The 21,172-nt window shown below is 52.9% G+C and overlaps 1 protein-coding gene across 1 annotated transcript in view; it reads right to left on the bottom strand.

The window, feature by feature from the left end:
* Window positions 1-769: 769 nt before the first annotated feature.
* The window catches only part of LOC138287099 (olfactory receptor 5I1-like), a 145,137-nt gene continuing 124,734 nt past the window's right edge, over window positions 770-21,172 (bottom strand). Inside the window, exon 5 of the mRNA XM_069227461.1 lies at window positions 770-904. Within this exon, the coding sequence (XP_069083562.1) occupies window positions 770-904 (135 nt within the window). The remainder of the gene's footprint in view (window positions 905-21,172) is intronic.

Raw genomic sequence — 21,172 nt, 5'->3', positions numbered from 1 at the left:
GATCAGCATCAGCGTCCTGCCCAATATGCAGGAACAATGCTACAGTTACATAGAAACATATTTACAAGCCCCTTGCGCCACAGGTATGTCATTTTTTTATCCTCTGGTGGCACAAAGTGCAGGCCTATACCTACGAGGCCACCCAATTCCACTTTGCATGGCTTTTCTTGGCCTTGTATATTTGGTGTAAGGCAACCTAGCGCAAGTCGCTGCATTTCCTTACACTGCACCAGGGGGCATTCTGGTGGGTTTTCCCATTCAACTCCCATGGGTTTTGCCCAGATTTACAAGGCTGTGTAAACCTAAGAATGGGTCAAAACCACAGGAGAGACTTACAGAGGAGAAATGTTTTAATTTCTCCCTGTTTTTCCTCTGCAGCACACATAGGAAGAGGTAAATGCCTCCATGGATTTTTTTGTGCAGGAAGGTGCTCCTTCCTGCACAAAAACTATCCCGCCTGTACCACGGTGCAAGGTTGCCTGCATAGGTGCTAAGCACCAAATTGTGCCCAGGCGCTGGCTGAAAGGACAGGAATGCATTGTATTTCACAAATATGGTGCATTGCTCGCCTGTCATATTGGCGTGGGGCAGCACTGCAAAATAACTTATGGCACTATCCTATGCCAATGTTTTGTAAATATGCCCCAAGTATATAAGTTGCATGTACATGGGAGAGCTCTCCCATCCTTGCTCTAACAGCTTGAATAGCCATCATACAAATCACATTAATTTTCAGATAACACATCAAAGTCTTACTGCCTTCAACATCTTACTCTATGTCTAAATCCTTCATGTCATCATCGGACTTCCTCTGTTTCGCTTCTAACTCAACTTCATACCTTTTTCTTTTGATTCCTTTTCCTTCATCTACCTTTTTCTTTGATATCATGTAAATCCCTTGAATCTAGCAAATAAACGAATGAAGCAAATGCCAATGATAAACTTAGGCCTCAATATAGTTCCTTAAATAAAACTCCACTCCCAATATTGCACTGCCGACCACCTATGGCAACAAATCCCTTTCCAATTGCTTCCCACGTGCCAGTTGCTTCCCATTACTTCAATTCAGATTTCAAACAAATGACACTGTTTACTAATGCTCTTCTGTCCTTACTCTTATCTTGGATAAAGCTCCAGCACTATTAAATGTTCAGCATCTTTCAGAATTCGCCCTCTTTCTATGTCAAGATGTGATTCTTCAAAAACATAGACCTAATTGTTGCTAGCTCTTTATCTATGGCCAGCAATGCACTAGTTGTGCTAGTGGCAAGTTTGTCTACTACTGAAGAAATTATAGCACAAAAAATGTTTCCCACTATTTGTGAGGCACTACTATTGCTATGTTTAGGTCTACTAGAAGATCACTTTTCAAAATTCTAATTAAAGTATTGGTCCTGAAGAAGGTGGATTAAGAATCATTATTCCCACCAAAATGTCCGCCGAATATTTTCATAAGTGAGTCCGCAACACAACAATGGCTGAAAAAGAAGATCTATTCCCATTGTATTCTTTGGTGTAGGTAGGTTGTGGCTGGAAGCTGTGTGAGTGGTGTTAGTGTTAGTGTTTGAGGATGTGTTTTTGGGAGTGAATGAGTGGATTGACAGATGGGGATAAATTAATATTGTGTGTAATAATGTTGTAACACAAAGAATTGTTTATGCTTTTATGTAAAATATTTTATGTATTTTAACTTATTGTATACATGTCTGATACATAGAAAATGAGTAATGATTTGATGATTACAAACGTAGTTAGGTAAAAAAGCAATGAAATATACACAAATCAATGATGGAAAAATAATAAATAAAATATACGTAATAAAAGTAATTATGAATTGTCAAAGTTTGTTTTTGGTCAGACCAAGATGCATGAATAGCCATAATAGAAGAAATGCAGGTTGTGTGGATGTTGTGTTTTGTTTATTGTTAGAAAACGGGTCTTTGGTTGACAGTCAGGTTACCCCCTGTTCAAGCAAGGACCCTCACTCTAGTCAGGGTAAAAGAGAATCACCCACAGCGAACCCCTGCTTACACCCCTTGGTAGCTTGGCAGAGCAGAAGGCTTAACTTCAGAGTGCTAGGTGTAAAGTATTTGTACCAACACACACAGAAACTTAATGAAAAACACTACAAAATGACACAACACAGGTTTGGATTAATAGAGAATATTTAACTAAACAAAGCAAGACCAAAACAACAAAAATCCGACATACACAAGTCAAGGTATGAATTTTTAAAGATTAAATTCAAAAATAGCGCTTAGAAACACAAAATGCTTCGATGAGGTGTTAACACGGTGTCGTGAGGGAGTCGTTCCCAACAATCTCACACCAGCGGCGCCGGCCACGGAGTCACGCGGACCTCCCAGGTACAGTACCTTGGTGAAGAGTGAAAACAAGCCGATGTGCGAAGTCAGGGATCGTTGAAACATTGAATCTGCGTACTTTGAGTGGTGTCGGTCATGACGTGGTGCGGCGACTTCCACGGAGTCGCATACTTCGGCGGGGCTGCAGCGGTGTCGGGCCTGCAAAAGTCGTCGCGTTCCAGCGAAGATCACAGAGTCGGTTGCAGGCGGCGTCACTGGATTCAGCAGCGGCATCGGTCCAGAGTCGTCCGAAGTCGATTTCCTTGAATTTTCACCAGCTTTTCCTTTCAAGGGCCCAAGGACTGGATAGGCCACCACTTGTCAGGGCAGGAGTCTCAGATGAGAGTCCATGTGCTGGTAAGGGAAGTCTTTGATGGCCCTGAGACTTCAGAACAGGGGGCAAGCTCATTCCAAGCCCTTGGAGAGTCCTTCTCAAGCAGGAGTATACCACAAAGTCCAGTCTTTGTCCCCTTGCAAAGGCAGAAGCAGCAACTGCAGGATAGCTCCACAAAGCATAGTCACAGACAGGGCAGCACTTCTCCTTAGCTCTTCAGCTCTTCTCCATGCAGAGGTTCCTCTTGATGTCCAGAAGTGATCTAAAGTCTGTGGTTTTGGGTGCCCTTCTCATACCCAATTTCTCCTTTGAAGTAGGCCTATTTCAAAGTAAAGTCTCTTTTGAATGTGAAATCCTGCCTTGCCCAGGTCAGGCCCCAGGCACTCACCAGGGGGTTGGAGACTGCATTGTGTGAGGGCAGACACAGCCTTTTCAGGTGTGAGTGACTACTCTTCCCCTCCCTCCTAGCACAGATGGCTCATCAGGATATGCAGGATACACCCCAGCTCCCTTTGTGTCACTGTCTAGTGTGAGGTGCAACCAGCCCAACTGTCAAACTGACTCAGGCAGGGAATCCACAAACAGGCAGAGTCACAAAAATGGTATAAGCAAGAAAATGCTCACTTTCTAAAAGTGGCATTTTCAAACACACTATCTTAAAATCAACTTTACTAAAAGATGTTTTTTTTTAAATTGTGAGCTCAGAGACCCCAAACTCCACATGTCCATCCACTCCCAAAGGGATTCTACAATTTAATCAGATTCAAAGGTAGCCCCCATGTTAACCTATGAGAGGGACAGGCCTTGCAACAGAGAAAAACTAATTTAGCAATATTTCACTGTCACAGCTGATGGCTAGAGCTTTGGAGAGTAGGGATATTTGCAAGAAGGAATTTGAATTTCTAAATAAAAACAAACCAGTCATTCCAGCACTGTATGGAGTCCCAAAGACCCAAAAGACTATAGAGGACACACCGTTTTGCCCTTTTATCTGCTCTGTTCATAAGTAAGCTTTCTCTGCTCCATGGCCAAGTCCTTTGCCTCATATATGAAGGACACAGACGATATGATCTCTAAAATCAAAAATGTGCCTTTTAACCACCATCAAGAGGTCCTTGTAACATTAAACATCAATGTGATTTACACCAACATCCCTCAGAGGGAAGCGCTAGAGGCAATAGAAGCCTCTAGCATGGGGATGGGGAGAATGCCTGGCAATAGACCAGGCAAGTTCATTTTGGAATATTTGGAAAAGGTGCTCTAACAACTTTTTTTTAATTTAATGGGACCATCTACCAGCAAATTATGGGGAGTAGCATGGGGGCCTCTTGTGTCCCCCGTAGAGCAAACATCTTTATGGGTGAATATGAATTGCAACATATCTATAATGAAGCAGCACCCTTCTTTGACAATGTGAAGAACTGGTTGTGATTTATAGATTACATATTGTTTGCATGGTTAGGGAAAGAAGAAGATCTTCATTAATTTATTTTCTGGCTAAATTCCAGTAGCAGAGACTTGAAATGCAGTGCAAAATACAGTTGGGAGAAGGTGAAGTTCCGGGATTTATGGATGTTGGACCTGGCCCTTTTTCCAGGGTCATCTCCAAACTTTTTGCCTTCCTACTGTTTTTCTGACCTCTTTTTGTTGGCACTAGGACTCTGTGCACTTTAACACTGTTGATTAGTGCTAAAGTGCATGTGCTCTCCCTTCTAATGTTGGTAGCATTGGCTTACAACTGATGGGCAAATTTAATTTACCTGTAAGTCCCTTTTACAGTTGTATCCCTTATACCTAGGGCCTGTAAATTAAATAATACTAGTGGGCCTGCATCACAGCTTGCATCACTGTAAGAAAGTAGCCTCTTTCTAGCTTGTTTACACCCACTTTTGGCCTTTTTGTCAGTGTGTTTGAGTTATGCTCTCTCCACTAAATTTGGTTGTTGGAACCTTTACCACTGTATTTCACTCCACAATTGGCATACTGATGCCCCATATAAGTTCCTAGTATATGGTACCCAGTTATCCAGGGCATTGGTGTTCCTATGGGCTGCAGCAGTTTTTCTGCCACTCATAGGGAGCCCATTCAAAGGGTTCTGCATGCAAGCCATTGCAGTCTGCGTGAACCAGGGGCATGCACCTGTTTTCACTATAGGTCACTAAATCAGGTCACTATAAATCACCCCTATGGTAGGCCCTCTCAGCCCAGAGGGTGGGGTGCATGTACCTGTTTATGAGGGCACCCCTGATCTGACAGAAGTACCACCACAAACTCCAGACCCATTTTCCTGGACTTTGTGAGTGTGGGGACACCATTTTACACATGTACTGGACATAGGTCACTACCTATGTCCAGCTACATAATGGTAACTCCGAACCTAGGCATGTTTGGTATCAAACTTGTCGGAATCATAACCCAATATTTTTGTAAGTATTGGTTCTATGATTCCATGCACTCTGGGGGCTCCTTAGAGGACCCCCAGATTTGCCATGACATCCTTCTGAGGTTTTCCAGGCAGCCCCACCTGCTGCCACTTCACAGACAGGTTTCTGACCTCCTGTTGCTCAAGCAGCTCGAGCTCAGGAAGGCAGAACAAAGGATTGCCTTTGGGAGAAGGATGTTGCACCCTCTTCCTTTGGAAATAGGTGTTACAGGCTTGGGAGGGGTAGCCTCTCTAACCACAGGTAATGTTTTGAATGGCACATTTGGTGACCTTGTTGCATAAACCAGTCTACACTGGTTCACTGAGCCCCAGTTCCTGCTCTGGCACTAAACTGGACAAAGGAAATGGCAGTGACCACTCCCCTGTCCATCACCACCCCAGGGGTGGTGCTCAGAGCTTCTCCAGAGGGTCCCTTGGTTTTGCCATCTTTGATTCAAGGTTGGCAGGGAACTCTGGGAGCATCTGAGTGGCCAGTGCCAGCAGGTGATGTCAGAGCCCCCTCCTGATTGGTGGTCACTCAGCAAGGTGACCAAATCTCCCTTTCAGGGCTATTTAGGGTCTCTCCTTTGGGTGGTTCCTTAGATTAGGATGGTAAGACTCCAGCAGAAATCCTCTGCACCCTCCACTTCGACTTCGGACGGAATAAACTACATCTGGACTCTTCAGGACCCTACAAACTGCAACAAAGAAGCAAGACACCTTCGGCAACATTGTATCTCCAGCTCCTTCCAGCAACTGCAACATTTCCCCAGTTGTGCATCCTCTGAGGACAGCCCGTCTTCAGCCTGCATCAGAAGAAAGAAGGAATATCCCTTGGGGTGAAGGAGTCACTCCCCTGCTTCTGCAGGCACCAACTGTGATGGTGACTCTCTGCGTGGCTCCCCTCTCCTGCCGAGCCATGTGGATCCTTCATCACAAGTGGTGGGATGAAATGGTCCAGACGATCCTTTCTTCCAACTGTCCAACTTTGGTGGAGGTAAGACCTTGCCTCTCCATGCAAGACAGTACTCCTGTATTGTGTGTTTTGCAGCTGCTAAGGCTTGTTGGCATCCTTCCTTCAAGATCTTTGGGCGTCCTGAAGCTACAGCCCCCAGCAGTCCATCCTGCGATGCACAGCTCCCTGAGAAGTTCTCTGGCGGTGTGGGAGCCTTCTTTGTAGTGCTGCACGGGCCTTTTCCTCGACGTACGTGTCCCCATCCTGTGGGTGCTACCTGGGCTTCTGTGGGCTCTCGCTATTGCTGCGGGCTCCCTCTGACTCCCCCTCCTGAGTAGAGTCCACAAGGTCCTTTCTGGTCCCCGGCAGCGGCATTTTCTGCTAACCACAAGTTTTGCATGTGCCAAGGTTTGTTGGTGGAATCCGAAATCGCAAACCTGACTGCAATCCTCCTTCCAGCGTGGGACATCACCTGCATCCTCCAGGAACTTGACATCGTCTTCTGGGGTGCAGTGCTGACTCTCCTTCTACAATGTCGACTCACTTCTTCAACCTTCAGTTTGGTGGGTAGGGGCTCCTGCCCTTCCAGGACTCTGCTGTGCTTGTTGTACTTGGTCCCCTTCTTCCACAGGTCCTCTTGTCCAACAATCCACTGTTGGTGTCTTGCAGTCTCTTCTGGGTTTTGCAATATTCTTTACTTCTCTGTGTGTGCTCTGGGAAACTTACTGTGATTTACTCCAGTTTTCCTGGTCACTGGGGTGGGTTGTGGTACTTACCTTTGGACGTTCCTAGTACTCCCAGCTCCCCTCTACACACTACACTTGCCTAGGTGGGGGACCGCCTTTCGCATTCCACTTCTTAGTATATGGTTTGTGCTCCCCCTAGGCCCATTTCTAACCATTGTGATTTTCATTAATTGCACTGTTTTCGAACTATTTTTAAACCTATTTCTGCAAACTAGTGTATATAAAGTGTGTATTACTTACCTCCTAAGGGAGTATAGTCTCTATGGTATTTTTGGTATTTGTATCACCAAAATAAAGTACCTTTATCTTTGTAACACTGAGGTGGTCATTCCAACCCTGGCGGTCGGTGTTAAAGCGGCGGCAAAACCGCCAACAGGCTGGCGGTAAAAAAATTTGAATTCCGACCCCGGCGGAAACCGCCAACAGAGACCGCCACTTCAACACACCGTCCGCCAAATTGGGACAAACAAACAGCGCGGCGGTCACCGCCAACAGACAGGCGAGAGTCAATGTACCGCCCACCCTATCACAACCCACCAATCCGCCACCTTTTCCAGGGCGGTAGCCCCGCCGATAAAAACACGGCGGAAACAGACATTTCGAACGGAAAACACCCCACGAGGAATCTGGACAGCATGGAACCTGAACTCCACATCCTCCCAGCGATTGTCTACCTGCTCCTCTACCAGGAGCACGAACGCCGGTGCAGAAGACAACGGTGAGTACTGCACCTACGACAAAGGGGAGGCAAAAAATTACGGGGACACACATACGCGACACACCCACCCCCACCCTCACCCACTACAACACACACATCAATGCATAGCAATACATCACAGTTACACCCCCCAAACCCCCCGGAAGAATGCAAAGACAAAAGGAAATGATTATAAACATTGGAATATATTGTATTACTGGCTCAAAAATATATCACACATCTAAAACTTTTATATACATAAATTGTAAAGTCCGATAATTCTAGCAGGCATTGTTCGTGGACCACTGGGCCCAAATCACATGGGCAAAGCCCACACAGGATACCTGACTCCAACGGAGAGAGAACACTGCAGGGGCATCAGATAGCAAAACTACAGGCACCTCAGGGGGAAGGGAAGGGGGGGCACCTCAGCCAGATGAGTCCACCACGCCAGATCCACGAGGGGCCTCCATGGCCACTGTTCCATCCTGGGGAGTGCAAAGCCACAGTCTCTCAAGTCTCTACAGTGGGTGGCTTGCCCACTGCTACATCCTGGGAAGTGCAAAGCCACAGTCTCTCAAGTCTCTACAGTGGGTGGGTTGCCCACTGTTCCATCCTGGGGAATGCAAAGCCACAGTCTCTCAAGTCTCTACAGTGGGTGGGTTGCCCACTGTTCCATCCTGGGGAGTGCAAAGCCTCAGTCTCTCAAGTATCTACAGTGGGTGGGTTGCCCACTGTTCCATCCTGGGGAGTGCAAAGCCACAGTCTAACAAGTGGATAACAGTCTCCATTGGTACTGGAGGGGGACTGGTGCCCAGAGTGCTTCGTGCAGCCATGCCCGACACAGATGCGGGCCTGCCCCTGCCGCTAATGGGCCAGCGGTGCTTGAGACGGCGGTGCACAGTTCAGCGTTTCTTGAGATGAAGGGCCCAGTTCAGCGGTTCTTGAGATGAAGGGCCCAGTTCAGCGGTGCTTGAATTGAAGGGCCCAGTTCAGCGGTGCTTGAGATGAAGGGCCCAGTTCATCGGTGCTTGAGATGGCGGTTCCCAGTTCAGCGGTGCTTGAGATGAAGGGCCCAGTTCAGCGGTGCTTGAGATGGCGGTGCCAAGTTCAGCGGTGCTTGAGATGGCGGTGCCCAGTTCAGCGGTGCTTGAGACGGCGGTGCCCAGTTCAGCGGTGCTTGAGACGGCGGTGCCCAGTTCAGCGGTGCTTGAGACGGCGGTGCCCAGTTCAGCGGTGCTTGAGACGGCGGTGCCCAGTTCAGCGGTGCTTGAGACGGCGGTGCCCAGTTCAGCGGTGCTTGAGACGGCGGTGCCCAGTTCAGCGGTGCTTGAGATGAAGGGCCCAGTTCAGCGGTGCTTGAGACGGCGGTGCCCAGTTCAGCAGTGCTTGAGACGGCGGTGCCCAGTTCAGCGGTGCTTGAGATGAAGGGCCCAGTTCAGCGGTGCTTGAGACGGCGGTGCCCAGTTCAGCAGTGCTTGAGATGGCGGTGCCCAGTTCAGCGGTGCTTGAGATGAAGGGCCCAGTTCAGCGGTGCTTGAGACGGCGGTGCCCAGTTCAGCGGTGCTGGAGACGGCGGTGCCCAGTTCAGCGGTCCTTGAGACGGCGGTGCCCAGTTCAGCGGTGCTTGAGATGGCGGTGCCCAGTTCAGCGGTGCTTGAGATGAAGGGGCCAGTTCAGCGGTGCTTGAGATGGCGGTGCCCAGTTCAGCGGTGATTGAGATGAAGGGCCCAGTTCAGCGGTGCTTGAGATGACGGGCCCAGTTCAGCGGTGCTTGAGAAGAAGGGCCCAGTTCAGCGGTGCTTGAGATGAAGGGCCCAGTTCAGCAGTGCTTGAGACGGCGGTGCCCGGTTCAGCGGTGCTTGAGATGGCGGTGCCCAGTTCAGCGGTGCTTGAGATGAAGGGCCCAGTTCAGCGGTGCTTGAGATGAAGGGCCCAGTTCAGCGGTGCTTGAGATGACGGGCCCAGTTCAGCGGTGCTTGAGACGGCGGTGCCCAGTTCAGCGGTGCTTCAGATGGCGGTGCCCAGTTCAGCGGTGCTTGTGATGAAGGGCCCAGTGCAGCGGATCCGGCCATGGCGTGGAGGTCATTCGACACCTGACCTGTGGCTGGGGGCGCCTTCCTGCCCATCTGAAGTGTGGCTGGCGGGGCCCTCTTGGGCTGCAGTACCGGGCCTGTTGGTGTCCTCCTGCCCACCTGGGATGGGGCTGGCGGGGCCCTCCTGGCCAGCTAGGCTGCTGGCGGTCTTCTCGGGCGTGCTGCCCTTCCCAGCCTTCCCTGCTCGCCTGTGGCCCTTCCCCACCTTTGGCGGTGTGCCAGCTGGCACCACACTTCCTGTCGGAGCCATGGTAGGGATTTTGGTCCCTGGTGTTTTAGGCCTCTCGCGCCGGCCACTGACAATCTTCTCATGTTTTTGCGGGGGTGGGCTGGCCGTGCCTTGGCTCCTTACTGAACTGGCTGCCCTTGAGGCTGGGGGACTCCACAGTCCATGGCAGACTGTCATCACTGGGCCCGCTTTTGTGGTGGCTGAGGTGCTGACTGGAGTCCTATGAGATGGACGGGGTGGGGGAGTTGTTGGGAAGAGGCCAAGTTTGGAAAGGAAAAGCAATTTAGGAACAGAGGGACGGGTAGGTGTAGTGGGTATGGGAGTGGAGGAAGACGTTGCGGTTGTAGGTGTTTGAAGTCTGGTGTCTTTGGGTGCAGGTGCTTGGGCTGGAGGCTGTCGTGAGGTGGATGGCTGTTGGGTGGATGGCTGCCTGCGTTTGTGTAGCTTGGAAGAGGGGGTGACAGACACACTGGGAGAGGACACAGGGGACGTGTGAATGGTAGTGGGGGTGGTGAGTACACGTGTGCAGGGGGTTCTGGTGGGTGTGCTGGTGATGGACGTAGTGGCTGAAGATGTTGTGCATGCAGGTGTGAGTGGAGACGTCACAGGGAGGGAGGAGGGAGACGAGGAGGAGGGGGACACAGTGGAGGCAGTGGGTGTTGGTATATCTGCATGTGGATGTTGCTTGTGTGAATGCCTGTGTGATGTGTGGTGCTTATGTCTGGATGAGCTTCCCTTGGGTGTTGAGGTGTGTGCAGGCTGGTCTGATGGTGTGGCTGGGATAGGCAGAGGTACAGGGGATTGGGTATGGGTGGAAGAAGTTGGAGGGGGGAGGCTAGAGACAGGGACAATGGCTGCCATCAGTGCTGAGGCCAGAGTGTTGAACGATCGCTAAAGGGCAGCTTGACCAGAATGAATGCCCTCCAGGTATGCATTACTCTGGTGCACCTCCCTTTCTACACCCTGGATGGCATTCAAAATGGTAGACTGCCCAACAGTGAGCTTCCTCAGGAGGTCAATGACCTCCTCACTAAGGGCAGCAGGGGTGACAGGGGCAGGGCCTGAGGTGCCTGGGGCGAAGGAGATGCCCACCTTCCTGGGTGAGCGGGTATGGGGCAGATGCTAAGGGGCTGCTGGGAGGGCGGTGCTGGTGCGCTGGGTGGCGGCTGTACCTGTTGTTGCGGGGGGCACAGATGTTGCCGCCACCACAAGGGAGCTCCCTTCAGAGGCCGAGTCGCTGTCACTGACATCAGCACGAGTCCCCGCTGTGGAGCTCCCCTCGCCCTCCGTCTCACTGGTGTATTCCGATTCCGTTGCATGGCCCGCCGTGGCCATGTGAGATGCAGCTCCCTCGTGCTCCGATGCCACTTCTCCTCCGCCTGATGATGCTAATGCACACATGAACAGGAAGGCAACAAAAAAGGGGGGTGGGGAAAAATAAAGAAATGTTGAGTGCATGCATTGGCGACACCGTTGGCGGACAGGACAGACACAGAAGCCCCCTGCACTACACCGCGCACTTGGGGTCCACTACTCAATTCGTGGGACATGGCCTAAAAGCCTATGGGCGACATCTGCACACATAGATGACACAGGGCAATGAATAGCTGTCATTGGCACCCTACAGGGGTGGGGGGCGGGGGCACAGGCCCATGCCTTATGGAGGGGCCTAGCCTACAGAAATCGCCCTGGCCTAGGGTTAGCCACAGCCCTCCTCCCCCACCCAGACACCTCCACTGCGCGCAAAGTCACCAGGATTGGAGTGTACTCACCCCCTTGTGTCTGCTGTGAAGTCCTCACGTGCCCATCAAAATCGGGGTAGGCCACCGCCAGAATCTGGGACATCACGGGGGTCAAAGTCCGACTGGCACCACTCCCACGTTGGGAGGCCATCCCCAGCTGAGCCTCCGCCGTCTTCCTGCTCCAGCGGCAGATGTCCTCCCATCTCTTCCGACAGTGGGTGCCCCGTCTGTGGTGGACCCCCAGGGTCCGGACGTCCTTGGCGATGGCACGCCAAATATCGGTTTTCTGGTGGGCGCTGACCTATGTGACATGTACAGGGGGAGAAAAATAATCAACACCTTCTGCATGCTCGATGTGAGTGGCCCCCCATCCCCACCCTTGCCATGTGGCACATGCTCTCATCTGTCGTTTGGTGCATGCCTCAATCGCTCCCCTCCCCACCATCTTTCATCCACCCCACTCAACACAGGCATTGCCCACAAAGCATGGTCCCAGTGTACTCACCTGTTGGTCTGGAGGACCGTAGAGTAGCGCATACTGGGGGAGGACCCCATCCACAAGTTTCTCCAATTCCTGAGCAGTGAAGGCAGGGGCCCTTTCCCCAGTCGCATGAGCCATTGTCTCTTCCAGACCGAGGTCACAGCAGCACTTGCAGTGTATGTCCTCTCCTGTGGAAGATCAGGTATCGAGTGATTATGCAGATAGAAAATGGCGGTGCATACCGCGGCGGTGCGTACCGCGACCGCCGGCGCACATCGTCATTGGCTCCTGAGACCCATAGGGTTCCATGTTAACCAATGCTGCTTTGCGCCGCGGTCTTCGACCGCCTACCGCCACGGTGTGCCACGCCAACGCATTGACCTCACATCCCATTGTCGCACTTCACAGGTCAGGCAGCCGCCATTTCAAGGTCCCACATGGCTTAGTTTCTACTGCGTCACACATACCTAGGCCTTGCATCGACACTCATACAAGCCATTCAATGCATTGGAAATCGTGTTCTGTGCAAGCTGTGGGAACGTACCTGTGGGTTGATTGACTCTGTGCTCGCTGTTGTCCTTCATAGGCACCGTCCGCTGGGACATGCGAGGAGATGCAGAAATCTTCCCGTGTAAAGACCGCTGGTGGACCTGTTGACAATGGAGGAAAGACATGTCATACTGACATACAGGCTTGACCGAGCCACTATTTATGAACTGTGTGCCCAGCTGGAGCCAGACCTGATGTCACCAATCCGCCAACCAACAGGGATCCCCCCTCTAGTGCAGGTGCTGTCAGTACTCCATTTCTTTGCAAGTGGGTCATTTCAAACAACAGTGGCCATAGCATCAGGGATGTCCCAGCCTATGTTTTCCAAGGTGTTGTCCAGAGTGTTGTCTGCCCTGCTGAAACACATGCGGAGCTACATCGTTTTCCCTGAGGTGGGGGATTTGCCTACAGTGAAGGGTGATTTCTATGCCCTTGGACATATCCCCAACATCATAGGTGCCATTGATGGGACACATGTTGCTTTGGTCCCCCCCCGCAGGAGTGAACAGGTGTACAGGAACAGGAAGAGCTATTATTCCATGAATATCCAGATGGTCTGTTTGGCTGACCAGTACATCTCCCATGTTAATGCCAAGTTCCCTGGGGCAGTGTATGACGCATACATCATGCGGAATAGCAGCATCCCTTACGTGATGGGTCAACTCCAGAGGCACCGTGTGTGGCTAATTGGTGACTCTGGTTACCCCAACCTGTCCTGGCTACTGACCCCAGTGAGGAATCCCAGGACAAGGGCAGAGGAACGGTACAATGAGGCCCATGGGCGTACTAGGAGGGTGATCGAGCGGACCTTCGGCCTCCTGAAGGCCAGGTTTAGGTGCCTCCATACGACAGGTGGATCCCTAATGTACTCACCAAAGAAGGTGTGCCAGATCATCGTAGCCTGCTGTATGCTTCACAACCTGGCTTTGCGACGCCAGGTGCCTTTTCTGCAGGAGGATGGTCCAGATGGTGGTGTTGTAGCAGCTGTGGAGCCTGTGGAGAGTGAAGAGGAGGAAGGCGAAGAGAACGACATAGACAACAGGAACACAGTAATACAGCAGTATTCTGAGTGATACACAGGTAAGAATCCACACCGGCATATAACATTTACTTACAGACTACTACCTCTCTACTGTCTGACCTTTTCCCCCAGTGTATGGTAACTGAGTTGTGACTTTCCCTTCCGATTTCAGAGATGTGGCCCCCACTGCGTGACATCTGCTTTGTTTCCCCATGGACTACAGCTGTGTGACAGTGGTATGTTGTCATCACAATGTAAATGACCATTTTGGGACGTTCATGTCTAATACATCTGTTCAAAATTACAGCCAGACTCCAGATTGTTTTGTGCAATAAGTGTGTTTATTACAGTGCTCTAAATTGGTGGGTGGTTGCAATTCGGTGAGGGGTGATGGTGGAGGAATGTCCATGGCAGAGTCCAGACTATTAGTCTCACAGGTGCATTGTCCAAATGGCTGTGGAAAGTGGAGCAGGGGCAGTTTGAGGATGGACAGGGTGACAATGTGGGACAGTGGGATGACAATCAGGGAGGTATCCTTTCCTGGCGGGGATGTTGGCATCTTACTCTGTCTTCTTCCTGGATCTCAGGGTCCGCTTGCTGGGAGGTTCTCCTTCTGCAGGGGGTGGGGTTCTGGTGGCCTGTTGGTCTTGTGTCGGGGCCTCCTGTCCACTAGCGCCGGCAGAGGTGGTTGGCAGTTCTAGGTCCATGCTAGTGTCAGGGGCCCTTTGTGGTGCCACAGTGTCCCGCAATGTTGTGACTACCTGATTCAGAGCCACTACGATGGTGCCCATGGCGGAACTGATGTTTCTTAGTTCCTCCCTGAACCCCATATACTGTTCATCCTGCAGAAGCTGGATCTCCTGAAACCTGCCCAGGACCGTCGCCATCGTCTCCTGGGAGTGGTGGTATGCTCCCATGATGGAGGAGAGGGCCTCGTGGAGAGTGGGTTCCCTGGGCCTGTTCCCCCCCGTCGCACAGCGGTGCTTGAGATGGCGGTGCCCAGTTCAGCGGTGCTTGAGATGAAGGGGCCAGTTCAGCGGTGCTTGAGATGGCGGTGCCCAGTTCAGCGGTGCTTGAGATGAAGGGCCCAGTTCAGCGGTGCTTGAGATGACGGGCCCAGTTCAGCGGTGTTTGAGATGGCGGTGCCCAGTTCAGCGGTGCTTGAGATGAAGGGCCCAGTTCAGCGGTGCTTGAGATGAAGGGCCCAGTTCAGCGGTGCTTGAGACGGCGGTGCCCAGTTCAGCGGTGCTTGAGATGGCGGTGCCCAGTTCAGCGGTGCTTGAGATGAAGGGCCCAGTTCAGCGGTGCTTGAGATGAAGGGCCCAGTTCAGCGGTGCTTGAGATGACGGGCCCAGTTCAGCGGTGCTTGAGACGGCGGTGCCCAGTTCAGCGGTGCTTGAGATGGCGGTGCCCAGTTCAGCGGTGCTTCTGATGAAGGGCCCAGTGCAGCGGATCCGGCCATGGCGTGGAGGTCATTCGACACCTGACCTGTGGCTGGGGGCGCCTTCCTGCCCATCTGAAGTGTGGCTCGCGGGGTCCTCCTGGGCTGCAGTACCGGGCCTGTTGGTGTCCTCCTGCCCACCTGGGATGGGGCTGGCGGGGCCCTCCTGGCCAGCTAGGCTGCTGGCGGTCTTCTCGGGCGTGCTGCCCTTCCCAGCCTTCCCTGCTCGCCTGTGGCCCTTCCCCACCTTTGGCGGTGTGCCAGCTGGCACCACACTTCCTGTCGGAGCCATGGTAGGGATTTTGGTCCCTGGTGTTTTAGGCCTCTTGCGCCAGCCACTGACAATCTTCGCATGTTTTTGCGGGGGTGGGCTGGCCGTGCCTTGGCTCCTTACTGAACTGGCTGCCCTTGAGGCTGGGGGACTCCACAGTCCATGGCAGACTGTCATCACTGGGCCCGCTTTTGTGGTGGCTGAGGTGCTGACTGGAGTCCTATGAGATGGACGGGGTGGGGGAGTTGTTGGGAAGAGGCCAAGTTTGGAAAGGAAAAGCAATTTAGGAACAGAGGGACGGGTAGGTGTAGTGGGTATGGGAGTGGAGGAAGACGTTGCGGTTGTAGGTGTTTGAAGTCTGGTGTCTTTGGGTGCAGGTGCTTGGGCTGGAGGCTGTCGTGAGGTGGATGGCTGTTGGGTGGGTGGCTGCCTGCGTTTGTGTAGCTTGGAAGAGGGGGTGACAGACACACTGGGAGAGGACACAGGGGACGTGTGAATGGTAGTGGGGGTGGTGAGTGCACGTGTGCAGGGGGTTCTGGTGGGTGTGCTGGTGATGGATGTAGTGGCTGAAGATGTTGTGCATGCAGGTGTGAGTGGAGACGTCACAGGGAGGGAGGAGGGAGACGAGGAGGAGGGGGACACAGTGGATGCAGTGGGTGTTGGTATATCTGCATGTGGATGTTGCTTGTGTGAATGCCTGTGTGATGTGTGGTGCTTATGTCTGGATGAGCTTCCCTTGGGTGTTGAGGTGTGTGCAGGCTGGTCTGATGGTGTGGCTGGGATAGGCAGAGGTACAGGGGATTGGGTATGGGTGGAGGAAGTTGGAGGGGGGAGGCTAGAGACAGGGACAATGGCTGCCATCAGTGCTGAGGCCAGAGTGTTGAACGATCGCTGAAGGGCAGCCTGACCAGAAGGAATGCCCTCCAGGTATGCATTACTCTGGTGCACCTCCCTTTCTACACCCTGGATGGCATTCAAAATGGTAGACTGCCCAACAGTGAGCTTCCTCAGGAGGTCAATGACCTCCTCACTAAGGGCAGCAGGGGTGACAGGGGCAGGGCCTTAGGTGCCTGGGGCAAAGGAGATGCCCACCTTCCTGGGTGAGCGGGCATGGGGCAGATGCTGAGGGGCTGCTGGGAGGGCGGTGCTTGTGCGCTGGGTGGCGGCTGTACCTGTTGTTGCGGGGGGCACAGATGTTGCCGCCACCACAAGGGAGCTCCCTTCAGAGGCCGAGTCGCTGTCACTGACATCAGCACGAGTCCCCGCTGTGGAGCTCCCCTCGCCCTCCGTCTCACTGGTGTATTCCGATTCCGTTGCATGGCCCGCCGTGGCCATGTGAGATGCAACTCCCTCGTGCTCCGATGCCACTTCTCCTCCGCCTGATGATGCTAATGCACACATGAACAGGAAGACAACAAAAAGGGGGGTGGGGAAAAATAAAGAAATGTTGAGTGCATGCATTGGCGACACCGTTGGCGGACAGGACAGACACAGAAGCCCCCTGCACTACGCCGCGCACTTGGGGTCCACTACTCAATTCGTGGGACATGGCCTACAAGCCTATGGGCGACATCTGCACACATAGATGACACAGGGCAATGAATAGCTGTCATTGGCACCCTGGGGGGCGGGGGCACAGGCCCATGCCTTACGGAGGGGCCTAGCCTACAGAAATTGCCCTGGCCTAGGGTTAGCCACAGCCCTCCTCCCCCACCCAGACACCTCCACTGTGCGCAAAGTCACCAGGATTGGAGTGTACTCACCCCCTTGTGTCTGCTGTGATGTCCTCACGTGCCCATCAAAATCGGGGTAGGCCACCGCCAGGATCCGGGACATCAGGGGGGGTCAAAGTCCGACTGGCACCACTCCCATGTTGGGAGGCCATCCCCAGCTGAGCCTCCGCCGTCTTCCTGCTCCAGCGGCGGATGTCCTCCCATCTCTTCCGACAGTGGGTGCCCTGTCTGTGGTGGACCCCCAGGGTCCGGACGTCCTTGGCGATGGCACGCCAAATATCGGTTTTCTGGTGGGCGCTGACCTATGTGACATGTACAAGGGGAGAAAAATAATCAACACCTTCAGCATGCTCGATGTGAGTGGCCCTCCATCCCCACCCTTGCCATGTGGCACATGCTCTCATCTGTCGTTTGGTGCATGCCTCAATCGCTCCCCTCCCCACCATCTTTCATCCACCCCACTCAACACAGGCATTGCCCACAAAGCATGGTCCCAGTGTACTTACCTGTTGGTCTGGAGGACCGTAGAGTAGCGCATACTGGGGGAGGACCCCATCCACAAGTTTCTCTAATTCCTGAGCAGTGAAGGCAGGGGCCCTTTCCCCAGTCGCATGAGCCATTGTCTCTTCCAGACCGAGGTCACAGCAGCACTTGCAGTGTATGTCCTCTCCTGTGGAAGATCAGGTATCGAGTGATTATGCAGATAGAAAATGGCGGTGCGTACCGTGGCGGTGCGTACCGCGACCGCCGGCGCACATCGTCATTGGCTCCTGAGACCCATAGGGTTCCATGTTAACCAATGCTGCTTTGCGCCGCGGTCTTCGACCGCCTACCGCCACGGTGTGCCACGCCAGCGCATTGACCTCACATCCCATTGTCGCACTTCACAGGTCAGGCAGCCGCCATTTCAAGGGCCCACATGGCTTAGTTTCTACTGCGTCACACATACCTAGGCCTTGCATCGACACTCATACAAGCCATTCAATGCATTGGAAATCGTGTTCTGTGCAAGCTGTGGGAACATACCTGTGGGTTGATTGACTCTGTGCTCGCTGTTGTCCTTCATAGGCACCGTCCGCTGGGACATGCGAGGAGATGGAGAAATCTTCCCGTGTACAGACCGCTGGTGGACCTGTTGACAATGGAGGAAAGACATGTCATACTGACATACAGGCTTGACCGAGCCACTATTTATGAACTGTGTGCCCAGCTGGAGCCAGACCTGATGTCACCAATCCGCCAACCAACAGGGATCCCCCCTCTAGTGCAGGTGCTGTCAGTACTCCATTTCTTTGCAAGTGGGTCATTTCAAACAACAGTGGCCATAGCATCAGGGATGTCCCAGCCTATGTTTTCCAAGGTGTTGTCCAGAGTGTTGTCTGCCCTGCTGAAACACATGCGGAGCTACATCGTTTTCCCTGAGGTGGGGGATTTGCCTACAGTGAAGGGTGATTTCTATGCCCTTGGACATATCCCCAACATCATAGGTGCCATTGATGGGACACATGTTGCTTTGGTCCCCCCCAGCAGGAGTGAACAGGTGTACAGGAACAGGAAGAGCTATTATTCCATGAATATCCAGATGGTCTGTTTGGCTGACCAGTACATCTGCCATGTTAATGCCAAGTTCCCTGGGGCAGTGCATGACGCATACATCATGCGGAATAGCAGCATCCCTTACGTGATGGGTCAACTCCAGAGGCACCGTGTGTGGCTAATTGGTGACTCTGGTTACCCCAACCTGTCCTGGCTACTGACCCCAGTGAGGAATCCCAGGACAAGGGTAGAGGAACGGTACAATGAGGCCCATGGGCGTACTAGGAGGGTGATCGAGCGGACCTTCGGCCTCCTGAAGGCCAGGTTTAGGTGCCTCCATATGACAGGTGGATCCCTAATGTACTCACCAAAGAAGGTGTGCCAGATCATCGTAGCCTGCTGTATGCTTCACAACCTGGCTTTGCGACGCCAGGTGCCTTTTCTGCAGGAGGATGGTCCAGATGGTGGTGTTGTAGCAGCTGTGGAGCCTGTGGAGAGTGAAGAGGAGGAAGGCGAAGAGGACGACATAGACAACAGGAACACAGTAATACAGCAGTATTTTGAGTGATACACAGGTAAGAATCCACACCGGCATATAACATTTACTTACAGACTACTACCTCTCTACTGTCTGACCTTTTCCCCCAGTGTATGGTAACTGAGTTGTGACTTTCCCTTCCGATTTCAGAGATGTGGGCCCCACTGCGTGACATCTGCTTTGTTTCCCCATGGACTACAGCTGTGTGACAGTGGTATGTTGTCATCACAATGTAAATGACCATTTTGGGACGTTCATGTCTAATACATCTGTTCAAAATTACAGCCAGACTCCAGATTGTTTTGTGCAATAAGTGTGTTTATTACAGTGCTCTAAATTGGTGGGTGGTTGCAATTCGGTGAGGGGTGATGGTGGAGGAATGTCCATGGCAGAGTCCAGACTATTAGTCTCACAGGTGCATTGTCCAAATGGCTGTGGAAAGTGGAGCAGGGGCAGTTTGAGGATGGACAGGGTGACAATGTGGGACAGTGGGATGACAATCAGGGAGGTATCCTTTCCTGGCGGGGGTGTTGGCATCTTACTCTGTCTTCTTCCTGGATCTCAGGGTCCGCTTGCGGGGAGGTTCTCCTTCTGCAGGGGGTGGGGTTCTGGTGGCCTGTTGGTCTTGTGTCGGGGCCTCCTGTCCACTAGCGCCGGCAGAGGTGGTTGGCAGTTCTAGGTCCATGCTAGTGTCAGGGGCCCTTTGTGGTGCCACAGTGTCCCGCAATGTGGTGACTACCTGATTCAGAGCCACTACGATGGTGCCCATGGCGGAACTGATGTTTCTTAGTTCCTCCCTGAACCCCATATACTGTTCCTCCTGCAGAAGCTGGATCTCCTGAAACCTGCCCAGGACCGTCGCCATCGTCTCCTGGGAGTGGTGGTATGCTCCCATGATGGAGGAGAGGGCCTCGTGGAGAGTGGGTTCCCTGGGCCTGTTCCCCCCCTGTCGCACAGCGGCCCTCCCAGTTCCCCTGTTTCCCTGTGCCTCTGTCCCCTGGACCGTGTGCCTACTACCACTGCCCCCAGGTCCCTGTTGTTGTTGGGGTGGTGGGTTAACCTGGGTGCCCTGTAGTGGTGGACACACCGCTCATTGACCTGTCCTGGGGACAGAGGTATGGGCCCGCTGGGTGGGTGCTGTGCTGGTGTTCACTGAGGGGGGAAGGTCTGCTGTGGCCAGTGGCTGTCTGAGGGGAACGACTGTCCCGAGGTCCCCGATGGGCCGGGCTGGTCATCTAGATCCAGGGAGACAGAGCTGCTGTCATCACTGTGGGCCTCTTCTGGTGGTGGAGTGGAAATTTGTGGACCCTCCTGCGCGGTGACGTGGCGTTCGGGTCCTGCAGGGGTATAAAAGTATGGTTATTGCTACTGTGTGTGCCATAGTGTGCAATGGGTGGGTGCCCGTGTACCCCAGTGCTGGCATTCTCTTGTGGGGGCTGTTGTGAGGGTGGTTTGGGGGGGGATGGGTATGTGCAGTGGGCATGCTTTGGTGATGGGTGTCAATGCTTTGTGGTCGCATGCAGGGCTTTGTGTGGGGATGGGTGGGTTGTGATGTTGAGACATTTGCAAGGAGTAGGTGTGATGGGGGTGGGGGTGAGGGTGGGGGTATGAGTTGGCATGCTGGTGGGGTGGGGGGATGAAGTAGTTAAGATTTGACTTACCAGAGTCCATTCCTCCAGCTACTCCTGCGAGGCCCTCAGGATGCAGGATCGCCAAGACCTGCTCCTCCCATGCTGTAAATTCTGGGGGAGGAGGTGGGGGTCCGCCGCCAGTCCGCTGCACCGCGATGTTGTGCCTGGATACCATAGAACGCACCTTCCCCGTAGGTCGTTCCACTGCTTCCTGATGTCGTCCCTATTTCTTGGGTGCTGTCCCACAGCGTTGACCCTGTCCACTATTCTTTGCCATAGCTCCATCTTCCTGACAATGGTGGTGTGCTGCACCTGTGTCCCGAATAGCTGTGGCTCTACCCGTACAATTTCCTCCACCATGACCCTGAGTTCATCGTCAGAAAACCT

The sequence above is a fragment of the Pleurodeles waltl genome, chromosome 4_1 (genome assembly GCF_031143425.1).
Source record: "Pleurodeles waltl isolate 20211129_DDA chromosome 4_1, aPleWal1.hap1.20221129, whole genome shotgun sequence".
In the NCBI taxonomy this organism is placed as follows: Eukaryota; Metazoa; Chordata; class Amphibia; order Caudata; family Salamandridae; genus Pleurodeles; species Pleurodeles waltl.
The sequence above is the reverse complement of the archived record's forward strand: the minus strand, read 5'-3'. Positions and strand labels throughout refer to the sequence as shown.